This window comes from Electrona antarctica (assembly GCF_951216825.1).
Source record: "Electrona antarctica genome assembly, chromosome: 9".
NCBI lineage: Eukaryota > Metazoa > Chordata > Actinopteri > Myctophiformes > Myctophidae > Electrona > Electrona antarctica.
In genome coordinates this window covers 8,822,661-8,841,950 of record NC_136790.1, presented here as the reverse complement: position 1 = coordinate 8,841,950, position 19,290 = coordinate 8,822,661, and the positions used below count along the sequence as shown (strand labels likewise).

General features: G+C 42.3%; 2 protein-coding genes across 4 annotated transcripts in view; both read right to left on the bottom strand.

Moving 5' to 3' along the window:
• Positions 1 to 587: 587 nt before the first annotated feature.
• On the bottom strand, positions 588 to 4,995 carry rplp0 (ribosomal protein, large, P0). 2 transcript variants are annotated; one of them, XM_079509617.1, is made up of 8 exons: positions 4,962 to 4,995; positions 3,662 to 3,768; positions 3,384 to 3,559; positions 2,928 to 3,015; positions 2,250 to 2,396; positions 1,720 to 1,905; positions 1,146 to 1,286; positions 588 to 810 (listed from the first exon to the last, which is right to left on the bottom strand). In XM_079509617.1, the coding sequence occupies exons 2-8, from the start codon at positions 3,713 to 3,715 to the stop codon at positions 643 to 645; spliced, it is 960 nt and encodes a 319-aa protein (XP_079365743.1). In that variant the 5' UTR covers positions 3,716 to 3,768; positions 4,962 to 4,995; the 3' UTR covers positions 588 to 642. The 2 variants fall into 2 exon arrangements, with proteins under 2 accessions (XP_079365743.1, XP_079365744.1); XM_079509618.1 differs by lacking the exon at positions 4,962 to 4,995 and having other exon boundaries at positions 3,384 to 3,578.
• A 5,886-nt stretch (positions 4,996 to 10,881) lies between these two features.
• The window catches only part of LOC306929540 (paxillin-like), a 52,671-nt gene continuing 44,262 nt past the window's right edge, over positions 10,882 to 19,290 (bottom strand). For both annotated transcript variants that reach the window (XM_079510109.1, XM_079510110.1), the window contains 4 exons: positions 18,457 to 18,630; positions 15,590 to 15,671; positions 14,823 to 14,971; positions 10,882 to 14,251 (listed from right to left, as the gene is read on the bottom strand). In XM_079510109.1, coding sequence (XP_079366235.1) covers positions 13,985 to 14,251; positions 14,823 to 14,971; positions 15,590 to 15,671; positions 18,457 to 18,630 — 672 coding nt within the window. In that variant the 3' untranslated portion in view covers positions 10,882 to 13,984. The remainder of the gene's footprint in view (positions 14,252 to 14,822; positions 14,972 to 15,589; positions 15,672 to 18,456; positions 18,631 to 19,290) is intronic.

Below are 19,290 nucleotides of genomic sequence, written 5' to 3'. Positions count from 1 at the left end.
GATACCAATTGCATCAGATTATCAAGTGATATTGAAAGTAAAGACAAATGTGCAAATTGCAACACACCAAGATCAAATATGCATAGGGTTACTTTTAGAACCAGGGCCTATGAAACTGCATAGGAATAGCAAATTGAAAAGGCAAAAAGGACATCAATGTTTGCTGTAACTGGGCTGAATGGTTCTACACTTATTTGGGTCCAATAAGTAATTACCAGCCAACCATTGGTTTGGGATCCATGAATCAGTGCTTGAGCTTCATAAAAATATAGTGAAGTGAACGTCACAATACAATTTGCCAGCGTCCAGCACTGGGAATGAGTATGGCATCAGTTTGCCATTTTAATAGCCTCTAGCCAATACATTTAACCCATAATTCAAGCAGTTACAGTTTACAAGACGTGATTTTCGGCGGTGTTTCTCCATCGGTTTTCAAAAAACGCATCCAGTGTGCAACCACCTTTAGAGCTACCATTTTCCAACTAATCAAAGTGGGAGCACATCTGTGACCAGCAAAAAGGCATTGAAGAAAACTTATATTTTCCAGGAAAATTAGGCTTTAGAAGAGATTCCAAGACAAACGCAGATTGATTCTTAGTTTTTATTGACTCTGCAATGTATTCTGTTCGCTGTACTATGAAGTTAGTCGAACAGCCCAAAGCCCATGTCATCATCTGAGCCCTCTTCTTCAGACTCCTTTGCCTCCTCCTTCGCCTCCTCCTTCGCAGCAGCAGCGGGAGCTGCAGCTGCAGTAGCAGCAGCAGGAGCTGCAACTGCAAAGGCAGTTGGATCAGCCAGGAATTCCTTAACCTGTGGGAAGATCAGGGATAGTTAGGTTTGCATGGGGCTTATTCCCAGTCTACAATAGGGAGGAGTGGAGTAATATGCCTTTCAAAACAAGTTGCATGGATACTATCTTGACAGTGTCAGTGATGAAAGTAACCGATTATCATACAGATACAATGTCTGAAACCAAGCGTCCCTGCCTGCCGGGGGATGCAGGCAAACAGGGATAGTAGGAATCTAGTTACTGTTTGCAGGGGGAACGACAACGCAGTACTGCACTGGCTGCATTGTAACTTATCCTGCATATTCATGGCACTGGTACCTTTTAGAAAGGCAGTGTATAGTGTGTCTGTCAATACCTTATCTGCCAGGGGGAAGGAGTATTCGGTCTCCACAGCCACGGCTAGGACTCTCTTGTAGCCATTGATGATGGAATGGGGGATGGAAGCAAGAGTAGGGTACCCAATCTGCAGACACACACTTGCAATGTTCCTCACACCCTTAGAAAAAAAAGGGGGAAAAAGTATTTAAATTAACACCTGTAAACATGTGACAACTATAAGTTAACTTGTTTTACAATATGCACACCATCTTCAGTAATATTATGCAATGTATGAGACCAGCGTCCCTGCCTGCCGGGGGATGCAGGCAAACAGGGATAGTAGGAAACAAGTTACTGTTTGCAGGGGGAACGACAACACAGCACCAAACAAGCTGCACTGTAACTTATCCTGCTAGTTATGCGGTCAGTAAAAACTTTGGATCAATAAAGGTCCACCCATGTAGTTTACATCAAGGAGCAAAAACAAACTAGTTCAATGATGGCATAAAACAAAAAATCAAGGGTACTGCAATTAAGCTTGATAGGCTCCCTGTGAACGATAAGTTAACTTGGGTTAAGATGTGCACTTTGTGAAGGTTTTCGTCACTCACCTCCAAGAACCTGGCTTGTAGAGCCTCCTCAGTAATATCCAGCACCTCAGGGCTGTATACACTGCCATTGTCGTAGACTTGTTGGATGATCAAACCGTACGAGAAGGGAGAGATGTTCAGCATGTTGAGAAGCGTGGCCTCGCTGGCACCAACCTTGTCTCCAGGCTTGATCAATCCGACATCACTCTAGGAGGACAAAATAAATGTTTGCTGATGGGTTCCCAGATTGTGTAATAATGTATGAGACACCATCTCCAGTAATATTATGCAATGTATGAGACCAGCGTCCCTGCTTGCCGGAGGATGCAGGCAAACAGGGATAGTAGGAAACAAGTTACTGTTTGCAGGGGGAACGACAACACAGCACCAAACAAGCTGCACTGTAACTTATCCTGCTAGTTACGTCGTCAGTAAAAACTTAAATTAGATCAATGTCCATTTATGTAGTTTACATTAAGGACTAAAAACAAACTTGGTCAATGGCATAAAACATCATGGAAAATGTAGAGCATGTCACCTTTCAAACTCACCAAGATTTCAATGGTTCCTCTTGAGATCTTGGTGGTGATACCCAAAGCCTGGAAGAAAGAGGTCTTCTCTGGGCCCAAGCCAGTGTTCTGGGCTGGTACAACTACTTCACAGGGGGCAACGGCTCCAGCACGGGCAGCAGCTGGCACCTGAAGAGACAGATCGGTTAAGCACACCAGGAGCAGACAAAGCCACCCGTCCGCTTCATGGAAAAGGGTAAAGGAAAGGCCAGGGAAAAGAGACAAACTGAGATCAGTAAAGATTGTTTGTTGTAACTTGGGTTTAATTTGTCTTGGGCTTTGTTTAAAAAAAAAAAAACGTTGCCATGTTTTTTCCAGTAATATATGCAATGTATGAGACCAGCGTCCCTGCCTGCCGGGGGATGCAGGCAAACAGGGATAGTAGGAAACAAGTTACTGTTTGCAGGGGGAACGACAAGGCAGCACCAAACAAGCTGCACTGTAACTTATCCTGCTAGTTAGTAATTAAACTTTGGATCAATAAAAGGTATGGTATCATGCATCAAGGAGCCAAAAACAAACTTGATCAATGATGCCTGGCATAACATCAAGAGGGTACTGCAATTAAGCAGTCGATAGCCTCCAAAGTTGCTTGCGGCTAGGATACTCTAAGAAATTGTCAGTTGTACCCAACTTCAGTGCATCAGATGGTGGTCTTACCTTGTTGGCCAACAGCAGGTCCCTGATTTCAGCCAGATCCTCCTTGGTGAAGACAAAGCCCACATTTCCTTTAATGTGGGGCAGCAGCCTAATAAATGATAAAAACAATTAGCTACACAGTAGGAGACTGCACAGAACACTACTGTTAAGACAGGGAATTTTGCAGTGTAGATTGGGGTCCCAGAGTTAAATGTTGACTAAAATTGGAGTCTGCGGCAATTCATATCAAACTGAGGTTCATGAACTTGAAAGGGTTGAGAATCACTGGTGTAAATGTATGAGACCAGCGTCCCTGCATGCCGGAAGATGCAGACAAACAGGGATAGTAGGAAACAAGTTACTGTTTGCAGGGGGAACGACAACACAGCACCACACAGGCTGCACTGTAACTTATCCTGCCAGGTATGCAGTCAGTACAAACTTGAATGTTACGAAACAGATAAGTCAAGAACCCACTTCTCCAAGGCGGGGTTGTTTTCCAGGTGCCCACGGATGGCTTTGCGCATCATGGTGTTTTTACCCATCAGCACCACAGCCTTGCCACGCAGAGACAGACGGATGGTCTGCATTTGCTTGGAACCGACATTGTCAGCCCCCACAATGAAGCATTTGGGAAAGTCATCCAGCAGTTGCTGTAAAGTGACAAAATGTCTACAGATTTAAATAAACCCTTCAGACCAATTGGACAAGGTACTTGGTGAAACTTTGCTTAGAAGTGGCATTGAGCAACTCACGATGATTTTCATGAAGTAGTTGGACTTCCACGTGGCCCTATCTTCCCTGGGCATCTTTGCAGTGCTTCCAAGGATCGCTTAGCAGCTGGTTTAAAGAAGGGTGTTATCTGGGGAAAAAAAGTGAAGTGTAATAAGTGATATGCACAAATTAGAGCTCTATGTTCTGGTAGTCATTGGTATGGTACAACGAAATTAGCCTGAAATTATTTGAGTTGAAATGGGTACGCTCTCTTCTGATGTGGTAAGCAACCCACCTGACTTTAACAGTCTATAAACTATCACAATCGCCTAAATGGTATCATAGTATCCCATGTCCAACCATTAACAGCGCAGCCAACGTAGCTCTTTTTTACTTAGCCACTCAATGTATGACAGACACTACAGCACATGTGGTCATCTTCTAACATCATAAACTTAACTAACTGCCATCAATTACTAAAATGATTTGATGTCTGAGTCCAAGCGTCCCTGTAAGTCGGGGGATGTAGACATACAGGGATAGTAGGAGTTAAATGTTGACTAAAATTGGAGTCTGCGGCAATTCATATCAAACTGAGGTTCATGAACTTGAAAGGGTTGAGAATCACTGGTGTAAATGTATGAGACCAGCGTCCCTGCATGCCGGAAGATGCAGACAAACAGGGATAGTAGGAAACAAGTTACTGTTTGCAGGGGGAACGACAAAGCAGCACCGCACTGGCTGCATTGTAACTTATCCTGCAGGTTGATTTCTTTAATGGCAATTTCTTAACCCAATATAATACTTGGTACCATGTATTTGGTCTTATCTATACTCATCTGCCAGAGGGAAGCCTCGAGGTTAAAGCTTCAACATAAACGACCACTTGACATTACGATTGGCCCCGTCAGAGCACGGCTAGCTTAGCCCATAGTTCCTAACAGCAACACATGGCCCTTTGCTGCCTAGACATTTTCCATTCCAACAAATACTACATTTGTGGTTTCATCCTTTCAACAGATATGTACAAATACCTATAGTTTCAGTTACATACAAATTAAGAGTATGTATGTAACACTCACAGCATGACACCGTAGCGTGGCACGGCACATGTGGTCAATGTCTGATGCTATCAATGCTAGATAGCACTGCAGCATACACTAAACAGGCCGCAGACGAGGCGCAGATGAGGTACAAAGTCAACCGGACATTTCAGGTAATTGAAAATACATGTTTCTGAATCCCAGGGCAGCAAGTTATCATTACAGAGAATTCCACCACGGTCATTCTGCTAGAAAATACATTTTGAAGCAAACATGCAGAGCCTGCCGCACTTCTTACCTCGCTTAGGATCGCGTGAAAGAAAGAGAACGGAAAAGGAAGTGCGGACGATATATAGGAGACAGACATCCAATCAAAACGCCTGAGGGAAAGTTAGGCCTTTGGTCATTGGACGGTTCGCCCGTCAATCTATGGAGAGTAATCTAGTAAGAGAGTGGTGACACGCTTTGATCTCGCCGCAAAGCGCTATAGTTCCAAACATTGCTCCTATGGCTGGCTGGCGTGGAACTATTCCATTGAGATAGAATGAGCACTTCCGCATTCCATTGTTACAATGCGAGTCAACGGGATCGAGTGTCATTACTCTCTTACTAGACTACTCTGAATCTATGGAGCCTAGCCTGTGATGATGTGTGATTTTTTTTTAATAATGCATTTGCTTTATTTTATTTATTTATATGTGTGTTGGCAAGCGCCAAGTTCTGGTAAAATACTAAAAAGTATATCCACTGGCTTAGCTGTGGGCCTGTGTACCGGTGTTTTCGCCGTTGATTTTTAAAATAAAAAGTTGATCCTGTTCACATAATAATGTGACAAAAGCACAGGTAAAATAAAAGCAAAATATGGGGGGGGGGGGCGCTACTTTGTGAATCAACTTAACTGTCCCAAATAACTACAACAATGTATTGTAACAATGTATCCGCTCCACTTTGTCCCCCACCCGCCCTTTATACAACATATTCCTAATAATATTTATCTACGTATTAACTTTTTTTTTTTTTTTAAGAAACCCTAGTGACGTCACACCGAAGGACGAGGGTACTACAAGGTACAAAAAAAACAGTAGCCACTAAGGAGTATAATGAAAAGAATAGAAGTGAAGAAAAATTCATTACAAGGCTAAGGGTGGGCCACACTGGGTTAAACAGCACCCTCTTTACTATGGGTAAGGCAGAGAGTAATACATGTGGAAGTTGTGGGGAAATAGAAAATGTTGAGCACGTTTTACTGAACTGTGATAGTACCTATCACAGTTATCACCTATCACAGAGGAAAGAGCACAACTGAAGGACAAAGTTAATGATGCAGGACGGGAATGGGATTTGTCAGGGATTCTTGGAGCAGAGGGAAAGGGTGTAGCTATGGTGAGGAAGGCACTGTTTACATTTTTATACACTACAAACCTGAGTAGTAGGATCTAAGTAGCACTAGAAAATTGACATGATGTTGCACACTCTTGTACAGTAGGTGGCGGTATGCACCTTTATGTTGGTTGCGGTCCGCCAAAAAACGCAGAGAAGAAGAAGAAGAAGACGTCACACCGAGTCAGAGTGACGTGCAATTACCGGAAGTTTCAGCCCAACACTGACGAAGTTGTTACAGAGACATATATCTATGACAGAGACGGCAGCTTTCAGTTTGAAAGAAATCTATTTTTGTCCGATAAAGAAACCGCTCACGCCAACCACCTCTGAAACAAACTAACTTCAAGATTCGTTTTCCATACGACTATATACCGTTTTATGTAGCGTTACGTGTGCAAGGCAACAATGGCACTACTTCCCTCAGAAGTCTGGGTCCACGTGTTTGGATATCTGTCAACAGCAGACAAGCTAAACGTTCGTACGTGCTGCAAATACTTCAATAATCTTGTGGATAATCCTTCTCTTTGGAGAGACACCTCTGTGGTTCTGAGTTTTCTGACGTTTGGCAGCAGTGCTGGCAAGTACAATGCTCAATTCTGGGCCACGCTTCGTCGCTGGAAAATCAACAGTGTGGTGATGCAAAGCACCAAGGCAAAAGACTGGAAACAGCTTGCTCTGTCGCTTCCAGCCCTTAATAGCATCGTAATGGATGATGTCTCCCAAGAAAGCCTTGATCTTGTAAAGACATTTACAAACTTGAGATGTCTTGCCATAAGACATGCGTCTATCCCTGTGTCTTTCGGGTGTGTCAGTGTATGTCAACCCTCACAGCTGACTCACTTAAGTGTGTGCAATGTTAATTTTTGTCGTGGTCCAGGGGTGCCAACATTCAGAACTCAAATTTCACAGTACACGAATCTGACATCCCTCATCTATCATCAAGCCCCAAGCACTGGTGTTCCCTGCGATCCACTTGAAGCATTTCATTCTATAATTGGCAATTTGCCAAAGCTGAAGCATCTTTCCTGTTCAATGAATCGGAAGGGTTGGATGGGCTACAATCTCACCAGCCAAGAACCCTGTGCACATCCGTGTGGTCTGACCAGTTTGGAAATGATTGACTATATGGACCCCACACTGTCCAAAGACATAATGAGATCCATGCCGTGCCTACAGCGCCTTGCTGTGTATTACCGTGGGTTTATATCGAAAGACAAGAGTCATTTGAAAACATGGTTAACTGACCTCTGTCAGTTGTCAGAGCTTGTCATTGTCAGAGGGCCTCCTCCTCAAGAGTACATCAACTCCGTTCCAGACACAGTGACAAGTCTCAGGCTCCGTGCTGGACAAATATCATCACAGGACATGGAAACCATGGCAGCACGTATTCCAAACCTCCTCCACCTGAACGTATACCCTTTGCCGGCAGGGTTTTTGGGATCTTGCACTGATCATATCCCACAACTGTTTCCTCAGCTCAGAAGCCTCACAATTCGCCATGGGAGCTTACCAGATAACGATTTATTAAGCCTTCACAGGCTACAAAATCTGGAACGTTTGGAGATTCTAGATGATCTAGATCTAGATACCCGACTAGTTGCATGTGCCAGACCTCATCTTCTGGTGCTGCAGATTTTGACAAATGACAGAGTCAAAGTTATCACTTCTCCATTCTGGAGAGATCTGCTGGCCGGCTGTGACTGTTCTGTTAATTAAATCTTCTGGTCTGGGTTTCTATTTTGTAACTTTGTAATTCTTTAAAGGTCACCGTCAAATTGGCTGAGCCCTTATTTCATTGTGCCATTATTAAATGTGTTTAACATTTTGATTTAATTTGTGGTTTTTTTATTGATTGAATACTTTATTAGTCAAATGAGGTACATTCACACATTAAGGCTAAAAGGATTACAAAAAAAGTCCTGGGGACTTTTGCAGTCTTCACACACAGACACAGATCTCCATGTGGGACACCGGCTGAAGCGACATAGGCCTACCAAAGCCTACACGGGTTGTGCAGTCGACGCTCTGTGATTGGCCAGTCACTGTGATTGACAGCCTAACCTTAACCTCAGTAAAACTATACCTAAACCTAACCGTAACCTCAGTAAAACTATACCTAACCCTAACCTCAGTAAACGTAACTTGCCCGGGGGTGTGGTTATAAGCACAACCTGTGTAAGAATTAGTATGTAGCCTGGCTGACAGTTAAAACGGCGCTATGACAACTTATATCATTAGGTTCCCAAGTTGCGTTGCATCGTTCCCACTTCCCAAGTAGGCCGGTGGCCGACTGCGACAGGCACGTACAGGTCTAGTGTATTAAATTAATCAACAGAGCATAACAATAACACAATGTATATCATCAACAAATACAAAACACTGTACAAAGGAGAAAAGGGGAAAAATGTTGTCAGTGAATGTCTAATGTCTTCTATTGGAGAATTGTGTCTCCTGATAGATGGAATTTCAGCCAGGCATAGCCTGTTTTGAAGTAAACCAGTGATTCACTTTTTTTTAAGGTGTGGGGTCAGTGCATTCCACATCTTGGTGGGATTTTACCATGTTTGTTCTATATATTCTGTATGTGTCTCCTATCCTATCAATCAAGTAGTATATTTTTCACCGGTCATATTAATCACTAAACAGGGAAAATCTGTTTAGTATATTTTTCACTGGTCATATTAATCACTAAACAGCGAAAATCATGACACTTGAGACAAATGTTCACTATAGAGTGTCGCAGTCCCACCCCTTTCATGGCCCAGAAGATAATTTCCCTGTACTATAGTATGTAAATTGTAATGGTGGTGTTGCACAACGAAAATAGCAGATCTACACGTTCACATGACTCGCATCCGCAGTGCATTGTGAACTTGTACTTCGGCCATTTTCAACACGGACACCGCGTCAAGTAGCCAATCATTAGCCTGACTTATTTGGCCATACTGATAACGTGGATTCACTGAGTGAGCGTAGTGAATCCAGTATCCACACTATGTAGTCTGGCCAAAGCCAGGCTAGCCAATCAGAGCCTTCTAAGGTCAAGAGTGACAGAATGAACAAAACCACAAGTGCTATAAAAAACAAAAAAAGTGCATTTATATAGCTTAGTTACATACAGGTTTTATGATACAAAGCGCTTTAGATAGATTACATTACATTCACCCATTCACACACACATTCATACACTGATGCCGGCGGAAACCATGCAAGGCACCAACCTGCACATCGGGAGCAATTTGGGGTTCAGACTTCAGAGTCTTGCTCAAGGACACTTTGACACTAAAGGCTCCAGGGTTAAAGGAGAATTCCATACTAAAAGGCTTTCTTACCTTTCTTTGTAGTTGTTACGTCCCCACCAAAGAGGTCCAGTTGTTATTTTGTGCAAAAGCTCCTTATTGGCTATTTCCCCTACCATAAGCCCTAAATTAATTGCATTGAATTGAATGGGGCTATGGGGTGTTGTGCTAATTCGCTTATTTCCATCGCTCAAATTTATTTTTTTGTATATATCCTCTTCATAATGTAAATAATATCCCAAGCGGCACACTTTACTACTTATTTCGATGGAAATAAGCGAATTAGCACAACACCCCCATTACATAGCCCCATTCAATTCCCATTCAATTCAATGCAATTCATTGAAGGCTTATGGTAGGGGAAATAGCCAATAAGGAGTTTTTGCACAAAAAACACCTGGACCTCTTTGGTGGGGACGTAACGACTACAAAGAAAGGTAAGAAAGGTAAAAAAGCCTTCTAGCATGGAATTCTCCTTTAAAGTATGAATGCGCCTTTAACTCTGGGGGAGCCACCGGGATCGATCTGGTTCCCATCCAGCCTCTCTACCGGCCACTCAACCCCTGAGCCACGCTGCACTGCCATTCAAGCCTCAAGCGGAGCCTGCGGCACCACCAAGGGCAAGGTGGAGCCTGCGGAACTGTTGCGGCTCGAGAATCCACCATTCCTGAATAAAGTGCCTGGAGTCTGGTGCAACGCACAGGGCCTGACCTGGTGAGAGCAGGAGTGGACCTGGTGAGACGTAGGAGGGGCCCGGACAGGAGTCAACCCACAGAGCCTAGTCCTTCCACGCGCCAGAATGGTACCTCCCAGTCCCGGCAGAGTAGTTCAGGAGGAACGGATTGTGTGGCCCTGGTTTTTCCCTAATGGGACTGATCGAGGGTAGCTACTGGGACGTAAGTCGGGACTTGATCACCCCAGCTGGGTCACCTGAGTGAGGGGTATGATGTTGGGAGACCCGAAACCCCGATGACCTTGGGATACATCACTGAGGATACGTCCCAGGTGCATCCATGTATGTATGTATTTTGCCACCTATATAGACAGCATTGTATGGATCAAGAATCAACCTGTCCAGCTTGGGAATGTCCATGTTTCAGAATCTGTGTAGCTACTTGACAAAAACATATGCAATTTCATGTTCAACCTGTACGTTTCTGCCTAGGCTGCAATGGTACACTTTCATGATTAAACAAGTTCTGTGACTGTTGGTAGTATTCGACAGAGAAGCTATGAGGTGCTTTGAATAGCTACCTTTTATAGTGGGTGTCTGACTCAAGTTGTTTCTGTGCCTGGTGGCTGAGGTAGCATGTCTATCAGGATGACAGACACGTGAAGAACCTTTTGTTTCTTACTTTCTACCAATTATTTATGAAGCAAAAAGTATTTAGTGCCCCTGGTATGGGAACAACTGAACAAAAAGGGACCAGATCAGACTGCCTAATAAGCTTGGAAACGACAAACATCCTTTTTAGTCTCCGATTTGAGTTCTTGGGACAGAAGAAACTGGTATGAGGAAAGAAATAATGACAGTGATGCCAGAAATAATTTTATTTTCAGCAGTCATTAATCAGTAAACAGGATTCACACAGGCTAAAAAAATCATGGCACTTGAGAGAAAATGTAAAGGGTGAATGATCACAAGAATATGCCTCCATGCATAGAGGGAGATTCATTTAATTTCATTGAAAGTCAGAGGCTTTGATTTTCCATGAACAGAAAAGGCAATATTTGTAAGGAAAAATACATAAATAAAATAAGCACAAATCAAATTACAGTCCCCATTTAGTTGCAGGGTTAAACACAGTTGAAATAGAGGTGCAACGGTTGAATTCCAAGTGTTCCTAACACCCCCAAACCACATTATGTAGACCTTGATCAAGTATAGAATGTAGATGTACCTGTGAATAGTCTGGTGCAAAGATAATCGTTTGGCTAGAATCAGAATGTAATATTTAGTTAAGCTTTAAAAATGTAATATTCTCCAGGGCTTAGGAGACAATTTGGAAATCAGCACAAGATGCACCACAGCAGGTTATATCTTCCCTGGCAGTCAAACTTTAAAGGCTTAACTACACAAATGACAGAAGATTCCACAGTGTATAAGACAACATTGCATTGACAGAAATTTGGCACACATCTTTTAAGTAAAGACAAAGGAACTGAAATAAAAAAGGTACACTGTGGATTAGCTCAACCCCACAAGAAAATACGTGATTAAAAGTTGTCACTGAAAGGATAAAATGATCAAACTATGGACAAAATATCACGCCATGTTTCAGCTGTAACGTTACAAAGGCTAGCAAAATAGTGTATGGTGAAATGAGCAATGACATCTTATGATAAAAGCTCAGTCCTGGCCTCTTACTGTATATCCTTGCAATCTGATTCCTGATCAGCCAATAGAAACGTCCAGATGTCAGATTCCTGACCAGCCAATAGAAACATACAGCTGTCAGTGATACTGGACACTGATCTGGGATGCAGAAAACATTTCACAGTAGGATCAGGGTTCATTAATTATGATAAAAAATATTGATAACTAAATGTTTGTTTGCCGACACTTGCATTCCAAGCTGGTGCATGTGTATGTATGGTATAAGGTCAGACAGTTTGTTTATATGCCCATAGAGCCAGCTCTTTGCATATCAGTGTGAGCATAATGAGCTCAATAGTCAATACAATTATCTAAAAACGGTGACAAAACACAGTTCTGTCACAGTCTAGCATATAACAGTAATATAAATTCATATTCTGATTGTAATAGCAACTGGCAGCAAGTGTGACAAAGTCCCAGCCAGGTAGGGATTGCTCCTGATAAAATACATGTAACCCACTTCCAAAAATCAAGCACACTGCAAATCGAATAATGCATTTGATCATACAGCATTTTAAACCGCAACTCAACTAGAGGCAATGAGGCTGTGAAATTAGCCCAATATATTTCACAGTCAAATAGCATAAATTAAGTTTGAACAAATGTCTTGTTAATTCTATAAGACGTAAAAGATTATAAGATTTAAAAGACCGGTATACATGTGGCCAGATGCAGTTTGCAGTAGTATCCCAAATCTTTACTTCTAAGCTGGAGCCAGGAAAGTCACTCATTTTGGATGAAAAAAAAAACCTACACCAAATGTTAAACCATTATATTTATAGTGTATTTAGTATCGACTTACCATTTATCATACATAAACATTTTTTCTGTCTTTTTTATTTTTACATAATATTGAATTTTATTATGTAAGCAAACAATATAAAACAAGGCAGCCGTAAAGAAGAAAACCTCCAAGTTATTGCAGGGATGAAAAGTGTTGAGCATGTGAGTTAAGTTGCATGCTTTATAGTAGAACTCCCTTATGAGACATTAGCAGTATAAATCTTTGACTGGTGAACAGAGGATTATTGCAAGAGAATCAGAAATGGTTTAGTTGAAACATTGTTCACAAAAGCACCCCTTTGCTGTACCACTGATGCAAACGGCAACATTTGTATTTCTGATACAGTAACTACTGAAAATTGAGAATGGTTGGGTTTCCATAGGAAAATCTTAGAAAAACAGGACCTGATATTTTGAGCACACAAAGTTGTAAAATGCACTTTTGGAAGTCTGGGTGAGTGATCTTCATGGGCTTGAGCTGGTCGTTTTACTGTAAATAACCAAGGGAAAATGGAGAAGAAAGAGGAACAAAATAAACCAGATTTAATCTCCTGCATTTGTGTGTGCACCCAAATGGGTCTTTAAATGCATAATATTAGCAATGGCACCTCAATATGTTTTGAAACTAGAAAAATACATCTGTATAGTAGATTATTCCAAGACTCGCAGGCCAAACACTACAACACTGCCTAGATGTTTCAGAATTCTATGTAAACGCTTTGTGGTCCATGCAACTGACTGTGACACGCAGCTGTCTCAAACCGTTATAATCACCCTTGACCTAGGCTGGTCACATGATGCAGGGTCTGGCCCTGGGATAAGTGGGGAAAGAAGACAATTTACAAACCATGGCTCTGAGTCTGAGCAAGACTGAAACACTACTCTTTCTCACACAGTCCACACACACACACAGTCCACACACACAGTCCACACACACACACACACACACACACACACACACACACACACACACACACACACACACACACACACACACACACACACACACACACACACACACACACACACACACACACACACACACACACACACACACACACACACACACACACACACACACACACACACACACACACACACACACACACACACACACACACACACACACGATTCTTTGCTTCACATAAAGAAATTGTTTAGCATATCAAAAATCTCTTTGGGCTCTGTAAAAATCTCTGCCCTGAAATATTGGACAGGCAGTTAAGTCTCTGCCCTGAAATATTGGACAGGCAGCTAAGTCCCTTCAGTAGCAAAGAGTCAGTGTCTGGGACTTAGTTAGTTTCACCAGGTCTGATCTGACCACTCCATGTGGTCTTCTGTCCAAAACGCAACCCCAATCACACACCCCTACATGCTATACGTACATGTATACACAGTGTACATACAAATATAGATGAACGTATGGAGGCTCTGACATCCATACCAACACATGTTCACGCACACGCACAAACACACGCTCTAACTGAAGAGCTTGATGAAGCAGCCTTGGCAGTAGGGCTTGTCGTTCTGCTCCTTGAAGGTGCCCTTGTTGAGCTGTTTGAGGCAGAAAGCACAGACAAAGTGCTCCGGGTGGAACTTCTTGCCCATGGCTGTGATGCAGCGGCCCGTGATAGGCTTCTGACAGCCGGAGCACAGTGAGCCGCGGCGCTCATGGTAGTGGGCCTCGCAGTACGGCTGGCCCTCGTGCTCGAAGAAGCTGCCGTTGACAAACGGGATGAAGCACTCCTGGAAAACACAACATGGCCCATTCAGCTCCGACGAGAAACCTAATGCTGTATAACATTATAATTATAGTCATGCACTAGATTAACTTTTGGATTAGTGGTCCCCAAACCTTTCCGGTCCACTTGAAAGTCTCAAAAGCGGTCACGGCCCACCCATCTGACCACTTCGGTCAGAGTTACATAATCAGAGCATATGTATTCTAACGATCATTCAATCGAGCGTGTTTCGGCTTGCATAAGTGGAACTGACGTAGTGCACTTCAAGTAACTATTTATCCCCATCACAATGATTACACATTCTTCAAGGTTTAAAAACAAAACAAAAATACATTGTTTTGAACATAATTTTTTATACTAATATATACTAGATTATCATTACCACTTGCAAAACCCTCACGACCCACTATAATAGACACATGAAGCCACTTTATTATGTTCTTTGCTATTGATTTTAACTGCTTGCTTGCGTTTTATTGCTATTTTATGATTTTCTGTTCTGCCCTGTAAAGCACTTTGAGCTGCATTTATGTATGAAGAAAGGTGCTATATAAATAAAGATTATTATTACTCACCCTGCAAACAAAGCACTCAGGATGCCATAGAGAATTGAGAGCCGAGATGTAGTTCTCCAGGATGGCACGAGCACAGCCACCACATTTAGGGGCAAACATGTCAAAGTAGTCCTTTCTGCAGTACGCCTTTCCATCCTTCTCATGGAAACCTACGAAGGGAAAGACATGCACAGACTCTTTACATGGTTTTAAAAACAAATCAATTGCTCAATTCAATTATATATTGTCTGTGAAACCAAAAGATTTGCGAAAGAAGTTAAAGCTCTATTATTCTGATGGCAATCATTGCTAGTGTTTGTGGCTAGTATTGTGGCTATTTTCAGATGAATTGTCAAAAGAATTATCAGCCTTCCAGTACTATGGGCATATAGTACTATTTAACAGTTATTTTAACAACAAAATGTCAATTGCTGCACTTTTAAAAATACATAAATCAACCCAGCAACTCACTAGTAAGACTGTTATCTGGTACTATATATAGAATTATAATTTGGAAGAAATCCTATTGGATTTTCTTCTAGGACAATAATCCTATAAGAAAAAATCCAATAGGATTCGTTCCAAATTCTAATAGGATTTTTCTATCAGAATCCTATAGCAGTTTTTGACTAGGGGAGGCAGTGGAAATCCCACACATAGGGTGCTTGTTTGTTAAAGGGCCTCGTCTCAATTCAATGATGTGTACAAAGCTATTGTAAAGTTTACCAATACACAGATATGAATGACGTATGCATGGTTTGGCATGAATATACTGTAGTATTAGGTACCCTCTGGTCCAAAGAATGCTCCACACTGTGCGCAGAAGAAGTGCTCTGGATGCCAGGTCCTATCCAAGGCGGTCACCACTTTCTGATACACAAAACATTGACAGGGGTCTAGGGTTAGTTACTCATTCACAGTTGACAACACACTGGCTATCTTCTGCTGTTGTGAATGTCCCTCAGCATCAATAAAGATTGATCGATCATGATCTATCATCCAGCCATCCATCCATCCATCTGTATACATGTTGCATGACAGCTGTGATCCATAACAACCAAACATTTGTTATAAGAGTCCGCTGTTTAATCTAATGCAGAGGTTTTCAACTGGTGGTCCGTGGACCATTGGTGGTCTGTGAAGGTATTGCATGTGGTCCCTGACCATGCGTTTAGTAATGTAGGAAATTGAAGATTTGTTTTTATCGACCACTAGTTGGGAAATGACCTGGTGATGTATGATGACACATAAAATGTTGCCGTTACTGAGAAGGCAGATGTCAAGAACGTCCACAGAAAAGGGAGTTAGAATCTCCAGGGAAAGTGTACCGGATTGACTGTCTGGTTGAGTCACTATTATGAGGAAATGTGCCCATATAAGTTTAATATGGAAGGTTAAGAGAACAGAATAAGGGCAACCATGGGAAAGGAATAGATCAGTGGTTCTCAATCCTTTGTGAGCTCCGGACCACTAGCATAATATCTCTGCTGTCGGGAAGAAACCACCTAACTCCAAAATGTAAATTTTTCAGGAAATGAAAAATATACATTTATCAGGAAACGAAGAAAACAAAGCAATACTGCCTCACCAAAGTTGGTGTTGTGATTTTATATATTGTCAATTACGTCCATGAGAGGGGGAGAGGTGGTGGAATTGGTTGCTCCAATGGAGTTAAGAGGTTTTGTCCGAAGCGCTTTTTACTACTTTTCATTGGTTTAATATTTTCAAAACAACACAACACAGCAACGATATGTCAGTTAAATAATTACTGTTAAGGGCTTGATTTAATTCACCTTAAATATTTTCATATTTTATTTTCATATTTCATTTCAAGCTTTCCCCCACACCACGCCCATATCCCCCCACCTAACACAACAGTGGTCCCCAGGTTGATTCTTAGTTAGGGTGGTGGTCGCTGGTTCATAATCAGTTGAAAACCCATGATCTAATGGAAGAAATGTATACCCCACACAGGGCCACAGCCAGTCCCAGGATAGGGCAAGTCAACTTGGACTAAATCTGTTGTCCGCAAATATGAGCCAGCAGAGGGCAGCAGAGTTCTAAAGAGAGAGTTCAAGGACAGCCAGAGTGGGAGGGGCTGGAATGCAAGGAGTGTTAGCTCATGTTTTCCAGTCCTGATAGTATTTCCTAGCAGCTAGCTTCAACTGTAAACACACATGCATGTACTGTACATGCTATGTAGACTAAAGAGCAGAAGTTACCTGATTTTTCAGCTCAAGACCAAAAATGAATTGTGGTGTCTCCCCAAACTTACAATAAATAACACATAATACATTCAATTTATATAGCGCTTTTCTAAGTACTCAATCACTTTACAAAATAGGAAAAAACAAAACAAAGTGAATTGTTCTAAAACAAAGAACACAAATAAAACAAATATAGAAATGAAAGCTAGAAAAAGGGGATTAGAATTAGGTAGGGAATGCAAGTCTGAAAAGGTGGGTTTTGAGTGTGGTTGTAAACGTTTCAAGGGTGGGGGCTTTGATGTGAGCTGGGAGTTGAGTTCCATAGGGAAGGGACAGCAAGACATTATGAATTAATCAATTGTGCCTATTTGCAAAATTGTGAAAATAGGCAATCTACAAGCTCACAACGCCGCATTGTGAGCATGTAGATTTGTTGTTGTTTTTTTATAGGTAATGTGGAGGGGGAAAAAACTCCCGGCCCATAAAAATGTGTCTGACACATGGGTTTTAGTCTCCAACAATAACCAATCTTCCGTCATTGTTACTGCAATAGAACCTTATTTAAATTTGATCTTGAGGTTACAATATTGCAGTATATGATAGTTTACAGTTAATCAAGTTGTTTTAGGTAAATCAGAGAAAATAAATGGCAATAGACTGAATGAGAGAGAGAGAGAGAGAGAGAGAGCAAGAGATTGCGTGAGAGAGCAAGAGAGCGGTGTGTGTGTGTGTGTGTGTGTGTGTGTGTGTGTGCGTGTCTGTCACTAGGACAGGGTCGAGTGAGAATGCGTCTCTCGGCAGTGACTCATGTTGGCCTTTCCCCAGGCAGCCTAAAGTCCACAGTCTGCTTCACTTCCCCAGTGTGACCGTGTGTGTGTGTGTGTGTGTGTGTGTGTGTGTGCGTGCGTGCGCGAGCGTGTGTGCGTGCGCGTGTGTCAGACAGAGATAATAGAACGTTCACTGATACTCGTATAAGTTGAGATCAATTTATACCTCATCGCACTACGTGTCGCCTGTTTAAACGAAAGAAAATACAATCTTTGTTGACGAGCCATGGTCGTGCAACCAAGTAAAAGTTAAGCCTAAGGGTCCATGTGGACAAAATAAGCTACTTACCCTCCAATGCTCGCAGCTGTGTGTGTGTGTGTGTTTGCGCGTGCGTGCGTGCGTGCGTATCCATCTATCTCTGTAAGAGAGAATATATGACTCGTACAGATACTGTCTTAGTTGACCGTACAGATTTTTCCAGGTAGCCATTATTCCATTAGGCTTATGAATAAATAAACCACATTATCCATTTCCTCCATCGTGCATGCATTACACATCTCTGACTGTGTGTGTGTGTGTGTGTGTGTGTGTGTGTGTGTGTGTGTGTGTGTGTGTGTGTGTGTGTGTGTGTGTGTGTGTGTGTGTGTGTGTGTGTGTGTGTGTGTGTGCGCGCTACTAACATCCAGTATAGGTCCATTGCAGTAATGGCATCGTGGAGAGAAGAGGTTGTGATAGTCCTTCTCACAGTATGGTTGTCCATCTCGCTCAAAGAAGTTCTTGGAGCCTATCTCCTCCTGGCAGTGGGTGCACACAAAGTGCTCAGGGTGCCATGTCCGTCCCATGGCGGTTACCACCTGGCGACAGGGACACACAGGTTAACCACTTGCAACCTGCCATCCCTATTTTGGCCAAGTCATTATAGAGGGTATGCGCATGCATAAAGTGAGTGGCAAATCAAGTGGCAGTCAGTGGTAAAGTGAATCAGATAGGACTTTTCCATTTGGATGTATGGGCCGTCAAGGCCAGAACGTTTTTTTGCCACTCGGTAAGCGTTCCCGCATTACTTCCGGGTATGATGATGATGATGATGTCACTCGCATATCCTCTATCTATAGGGAAAAAGTTTGCTTAAAAAAAAGAGCATATCGTCAAGCTCGCGTTGTGAGCTGCAATGCCAGAGATGCAACACGTTGTGGAGCTTGTACATCTGCTATTTTTGTCACGTAACACGTTCACATGTTGTATAAATCAGGGTGAAGACAAGTCAGTTTGAAACATCCTTTACGGCACTGTAGAGGCAAAGGACACCTCATACCGAGATGTGATGCCACCTTTTCTTTTTTTTGTGACCAACTTCTTTTTTTTTTTAAATAACCCGCACAGACATTACAGGAGAGGGAAACAACAGTGATGCCACCTTTTCAATGGCCTCTTCCATGATGTTAAATGAGCAGGCATTGTCAGTAGTCAACAATATTGTCAATGCTTGCACATTGGCACACGTAAAACTGGGA

What these genes read in the sequence shown, in the direction of transcription:
- rplp0 (XM_079509617.1), bottom strand. Translation starts at nt 3,715, where the DNA reads ATGCCCAGGGAAGATAGGGCCACGTGGAAGTCCAACTACTTCATGAAA. An exon ending in ACTACTTCATGAAAATCATC is followed by an intron (nt 3,560 to 3,661) that starts GTGAGTTGCTCA and finishes GTCACTTTACAG; the next exon opens with CAACTGCTGGATGACTTTCC. An exon ending in CCTTCCCCCTGGCAGATAAG is followed by an intron (nt 811 to 1,145) that starts GTATTGACAGAC and finishes ATCTTCCCACAG; the next exon opens with GTTAAGGAATTCCTGGCTGA.